This window comes from Mastigoproctus giganteus, chromosome 8 (genome assembly GCF_048544385.1).
Source record: "Mastigoproctus giganteus isolate SK-2022 chromosome 8, ASM4854438v1, whole genome shotgun sequence".
NCBI classification, from domain to species: domain Eukaryota; kingdom Metazoa; phylum Arthropoda; class Arachnida; order Uropygi; family Thelyphonidae; genus Mastigoproctus; species Mastigoproctus giganteus.
The window spans coordinates 135419107-135425706 of record NC_143582.1 but is presented as its reverse complement, the minus strand read 5'-3'; the positions used below and the strand labels follow the sequence as shown (position 1 = coordinate 135425706).

At 42.5% G+C, this 6600-nt stretch overlaps 2 protein-coding genes across 2 annotated transcripts; both read left to right on the top strand.

Moving 5' to 3' along the window:
- The first annotated feature begins 311 nt into the window (after positions 1-311).
- LOC150081838 (uncharacterized) lies at positions 312-1409 on the top strand. Its single transcript, XM_090380338.1, has 2 exons — positions 312-772; positions 896-1409. Exons 1-2 carry the CDS (start codon positions 312-314, stop codon positions 1407-1409), a joined length of 975 nt encoding a protein of 324 aa, XP_090236464.1.
- Positions 1410-2775: 1366 nt separating this feature from the next.
- Positions 2776-3306, top strand: LOC150081837 (uncharacterized protein F54H12.2-like). The gene has a single exon (XM_090380337.1). It carries the CDS (start codon positions 2776-2778, stop codon positions 3304-3306), a length of 531 nt encoding a protein of 176 aa, XP_090236463.1.
- The last annotated feature ends 3294 nt before the right edge of the window (positions 3307-6600 follow it).

The following is a 6600-nucleotide window of genomic DNA, read 5'->3' as shown; positions in this document are numbered from 1 at the left end:
GGTTCGTTTCCTTAGAGATTCAATATGAAGATACATTTTTTTTAATTAGTGTCTTTTTATTATTATTGTAACTCTTTATTATTGTCTTAACTTATGTGTGTTAACCATTTTATTGACTCGTTTCCTAAAATCAAAAACTCAAACACCAAAGAAAACTTCTGCTTTTTAATGAACAATTTTTAAAAAGGTACATCTATGAACAAACAGTAACATTTTCAGATGTGCGGAAACAGTTCATACTCCTATCTTCACGCTGCGGCTCCAAGATAATAATAATCACTATCAGGATGATGACAAATATAAATAGTGCGATGTCTTCGACAGTGTCCATTCCTACCTGTGGAGATAGAGAAATGTTAGCAGACTATTATAATCCTAAAGTAATAGGTAGTTTCAGTTCTATTGATGCTCTTCAAAAACATACTAAATTACCCAGACGTGTTGTGCGCGAATTCCTAGCTAGTCAACCTACTTACGTGAGACATCGACAGCAAAGAATTAATTTTCGGAGGAACCAAATTAAAGTTCCCGGACTTAATCACACTTTCCAATGTGACCTAGGTGACCTGTCGGCTCTCGCCGACTCAAACGATGGATATCGTTACCTTCTGGTTTGTGTGGACTGCTTCTCGCGATATTCTTGGGTCAGAAAACTGAAAAGCAAAAAAGCCAACGAGGTGGTGCAGGCATTCAAATCTATTTTCGAAGAAGAAACACCATTTTACGTTAACACCGACCAAGGAAAAGAATTCATTAATGCTCCTCTTCGTCGGTTATTCCTCTCCCATGGTATCAATTTCTATACAACAAGATCAGAAAAGAAGGCAGCTATTGCCGAACGCTTCATTCGTACCCTGAAAGAAAAAATTTATAAGTGGATTTCTTATTCCAAAAGTCAGAAATATATTCACGTACTCGACGATATTGTGGCTACATATAATCGTACTACACATCGTTCTATAGGTATGGCCCCAGTAAAAGTCACGCTTGCTAACGAAGAAGAAGTGTATAAAAGACTCTACCACAGCCGTACCAAAACCCTGAAACCGAAATTTAAAATCGGAGATAGAGTTGTTTTGAGCAGCGGGTCTCACCCTTTTCGCAAAGGTTACTGGGGGAATTGGACGAGAGAAGTGTTTACTATTACACGTGTTTTGAAGCGTAACCCTGTTGTGTACAGTGTGACAGGCCGTGATGGTGATCAGATAGAAGGAACGTTTTACGAAACACAGTTACAGAAAGTTAACTTTGACGATAATCTACCCCCTGACGTCTACCCCATCGAAAAGGTACTTAAACAAAAGACAGTCAGAGGACAACATCAGTTATTAGTCAAATGGTTAGGCTACCCACAAAGCTTCAACAGTTGGGTCAGCTCACAAGATGTTTTTCCTTACACTACCCAGTAATGCTAGTATGGATCTACATCCCAGAAATTCTCAGTCACAATTCACAGTGGAACTGCCTAATGCTGTTTCTCTCTCTGGCAAGTGGGAAGTAGCACTTGCCGAAGTACACTTCCCTCTTTCATGGGATAATATCTCCGATGGATGGAACATATTCACACTGTACCCCAAAAAGAAAAAAGAAGTCAGAGCGATGACAGTATTAAAAGAAAAGTATACCACTTTCTCAAAACTTATCGATGATGTTAATTCTGTCGACAGTGACATTCAACTGAAAGTGAAAACTGACGGAACGAAAGAACAGTTCACGTTAAGGGTGAAGAACGAGAGTACTGTGAAAATCTCTAAAGCTTTTACACGGGTTATAGGTCTCGATAAGGCATTTAGCGAGGATCAAGGAGGGTTCCATATTTTCCGAAATTATCACGTCGGCGAGTGGCTTTCCAAGAAGGAAATCACAATGCCTAAAGAAGCATCCAATAGAACGATCACATATCGGGGTGTGAAAGCAGAAGCTGTTCAGGTCTGTAAACTTCCACGAGGGAACTACAAAAGTATATCACAGGTGCTTAACACCATGATGAAGCTGGCACCCCAACTCGACGCAAAAGTGAACTCCATAGGTATAGTGTCTATCGAAATCGATCCATCAGTTTACCTTCGCTTCCCAAAAACAGGGCTCGGTCAGATGTTAGGTTTCGAAAAACTAGGCAGAGACTTAGAAGGCAGAGTTTACGCTAAGTACCAGGCAGATATATATAGGGGTGTCAGTTCCTATTTCGTCTATTGTAATCTAATTGAGGATCAGGTTGTAGGTGACACGAAAGCGCCACTGTTACGTGTCGTATCGTTTTCCAATAACGGAGAGTTCTCGCATTTAGATTATTACCCCCTCCAGTTAAGCACGTTCCATACAGTAACCATCCAAGTGTGTACAGATAGCGGTGAATTCGTGCCGTTCAGTGACGGAAAGACTACAATTAAACTACATTTCCGTGAACGATGAATGCGTACGTCCATTACTACACAATGCAAGCAGGGGGGAACCCCTACTTCGCTGGGCCCTCTATCCAGAGAGGTTACGGATTGGGAAACATCTTCCGCACAGCATTCCGTTTTCTCACACCGATACTCAAACCTGCAGCAGCTTTCATCGGTCGACAAGTACTCTCGGCAGGACGAAATATCGTTGATGATGTCATATCAGGTGTTCCACCTAAACGTTCGTTTTTAAATCGTGTATCAGAAGTCGGGCAAGCCATTAAAGACAAGGTGCGTAATCAGAGAGATGGTAAACGTAGACATCGCGATATTTTCGATGGAAGTTATGATGTCTGAGCTGGATCTTTTCAGTAAACCTGCCACTAATATGTGTGTCGAACGGTCGTCGTATATTACTTTCCTTCCTCTGGCATCTGTAGATAGTGTAGGCCCGATCGAATTCTATATTCCGGGGACTTCGGAAGAGTATCTAGACCTCGGGAAAAGTTATTTGCGGTTGAAGGTGCGAATCACCAGAAGCGATGGAAAAGATCTGGAAGAAAATGATAAAGTAGGAGTCGTTAACAATTTCTTTCACTCTCTATTCAGTCAAGTCGATCTCTTTGTACAAGACAAACTGATTAACCCATCATCGAATACGTACCCTTATCGTGCATACCTGGAAACGCTTCTTAACTATGGACGGGAAGCCAAGAATTCGCAACTGACAACTGAGATGTACGTCAAAGATCAGTACCCCGATGTTAAACAGATGTTCGAGAAGGACGACAGTGGTATGTACCAACGATCGAAATTCTTCTCAAAATCGAAAACTGCAGAGATGTTAGGAAGACTTCGACTCGATCTGTGTCACCAATCTAAATACATAGTGAATAACGTCTCCCTCCGTTTACGGTAAGAAGTTCCCCCGAATTTTGTTTGCTTTCCAACGATTCGTCGACTGCCAAGTTGAACATTATGGAAGCAACGTTATTCGTACGTAAAGTGAAATTGAATCCTCAGATTCAACTAGCACACATCAATGTTTTAGAGAAGAACCCGATCGTGTACCCTATTAATCGCGTGAACGTGACATACTTTTCTATTCCCAAAGGAATGGTAGATTCCACACGTGATAATATATTCCTAGGACAAATTCCATCGCGCGTGATTTTTTTTTTTTTTTTTTTTTGGTAGTTGTTGGCGCATCGGCTTCTATGGCCATATTGCACCTCCCAAGGTTTTTGCAGTACTTTGATCCAAGCCCGAGGCGGGAATCGAACCCGCGACCTTGGGTTGCCGGGCAGGTACTTTACCCACTCGGCTAGCCCGGTCGGCCGCGCGTGATTGTGGGTTTGGTGTCGAGTGAAGGTTTCAATGGATCGTACTCTCGTAATCCTTTTAACTTCTCTCACTTCAACCTGTGTTACTTACAAGTGACTGCCGATGGCATTCAGTACCCGTCAATACCTCTGACTCCCGACTTCAAGACAGGACAGTATACGAGATCGTATCTGTCACTCTTCTCTTCATTAAATAAATGGACGGAAGACACCGGAAACGATTTGTCATATTCCGAGTATCCACTCGGTAATGTATTGTACGGTTTTGATTTATCGCCGGACGAAAACGCCATCGGTACACACATTAGTGCACTGAAACGGGGGAGCGTACGTCTCGAACTGAAATTTTCATCACCATTGCCTGAAAACGTCACGTGCGTCTTGTACAGTGAATTCGAGAACGTGGTTTCGCTGACAAAAGACAAGTCGGTTCTTCTGGATTATGAACACTGAAGAAATAGCACGTTTGTTGGAAAGTGTTGTTAAAGATTACCCCATAAGTGTATGTGCTCGCGACGAACTGGCTACGAACATTCTTAGTAAACCGTTTCTTCTAGTCGTCAACACCGATCCATCCGACAGACCAGGAACCCATTGGATAGCTATCTACCTCGGAGAAGAAGAAGCCGATTACTTCGACACGTTTGCCCGCCCCCCTCCCGAAGATTTTGCGGTGTTTCTGAAAAGGCAAAGTCGCAAGTGGACTCATAACAAGACTGTAATACAACATCGGGAATCTATAGCTTGTGGACTGCATTGTGTTTTCTTTTTAACCCATAGATGTCGCGGTATTACTATGAGACAGATTGTTAACGAATGTTATTGTAAAAATTTGTGGGGCAATGATATTCTTGCCACTTTAGATGTAATCGATCACTTAAATAAACAAATTTAAAAAAAAAAAAAAAATTGTCTACTTACATGCTTATCCACTGTATTTTCTTTCCTCTCAAGCGACGGGGAGACGTCAGAATCGACGGTTTCTTCCTTGCACGTTTGGGCGCGCGCTTTTCCCCGGCCGCCGCGGGAAGGAGCACGAGGGCCTCCTCCGGAGGCCCGCTTTTCTTCTTCAGTCCCAGAAAAGCCTGCAATGTTTGAAGGTAGGCCTTCACCTTGGATTCGATCGACATGTCCTGTCTCTTCAGAATTTCGGACATCTCTTCGTCCAGAGAAATCATCCGTTGGTGTTCTGGTGGTGCCAGTAGTAAATATTTTTTGAACGAGTCGTTCATTTTCTTATTAGCGATGTTATCAGTGGAATTATCAGACTGCCCAGTAAGGGAAACAGTGCACCTCCTTGCTGGGTAATAAGTCTCCGTCGCCTTGTGAAGGGGACTGTTTTATCCGCTAGAACACGTAACAGCTTCTTTTTGCGCTGCAGTCTACGACGTTCTTGTGGAATGATTGGTATGTTACCTCTTAGTAAATTCTTACACAGTTCGCACAAAACCGTGACCTGAGAGTGCGATGTCTGTCTCAAAATTGTATTTGCTTGCTTGGGGCTGGCACCAGACAAAAACCTGATGAAGTCACTATGTTTTCGGAGTCTTTTAGCCATGAAGGTACATATGTAATTGACGGGCCGTCCTCCGGTAATATGCACGAGCGCAGACGTAATTGTTCTGCTGTATCTTGTCGAAAGTCCAGTAATAAATATGAGAATGGTTTTTCTGTGGCCTCCTTATAAATATCGACTAGAACACTCGAACGCCCTGGAAATACTTGCGAGGCTAGGTGAGATATTTGTCGGGAATCTCTGGGATTTTTAAAAACGATTAAATAGTGTGAGTTAAGACTGATGGTCCGATATTGACTACCCTGACAGAACAAATTTTGGGAGAGAAGACAGATACTTGTGTTCCTGTGATGGCTTCCTTTAATGAATATTTCAGCGATTTTGGAACTGTCTTTTGCAGCGTGTAGGAGATCGTCGATTATGATTAGATTTCTGACATGTCTATCGACTTCGGGCAGTTTCAAGCCTTTTACGAATTCAACCTGCGGAAACTGTAAGAACCGATCCTGCTCTTCAGAGTAGCAGTAAATTATTCTCTCCGGAGGGGGTGAAATTAACTGTTTGCTGTTTTTAATAAGGGACAGAATGAAGGTTGTTTTACCGCTTTGAGTACCACCGGCCGCGACACATGTGAAGGGGTGGATAAACGAACACATAGTGACAGTGTTATAACCGACGAATCATTTTTGATTGTGTTTTTCACGGAAGTATCCATATGGGAATGTACGGGTGTCCTCTCCAACTATGCGCTTCTTAAATGTGAAACCATACCGCCTAGTTAACGATGTATGGAGTAGCTTACACTGCCATTTGTCACGTTTCACGTTGAACGGTACAGGAACTGTCACTTCAACATGTTCACCCATTGCCGCTGATCGCATTACATCCAAGTTTACGAGTCGGCTGTTGTTCTCGTTTAGGGTAATGCCTTTACATTTTGTTACAGATTTGCCCGAGCGTGTTCTGTACGAATACGATTTGGGTCCTGAAGTAGTGAATTCTAAAATATTGTCACCTTCCAATTCATCTACTAGTTCACCTAGTGAGTGACCTGTAGATGGAAGTGTATCGCCTGGCTTATATGAGAATACCAAACTGTCGGTATCTGTATAAATTAAACGCTCTCCCAGAGGTGCGATGGTTTTATACAGTTTAATTCGTCCGTATGAAGCAACAAAGGACCCTATTACAGCATTTCCTTTGCGATATGGGGCTTCTGTACCTTCAAGAACGCTGTATGCTATCAGCATTTTTTCTTCAGTGACTAGTCGAGCATCGTGGATAATTTTACCATCATCCATGAAGTGTTCAACGAGGCTTGAGTAGGACTTGCATAGAACAGTATTTACACGAT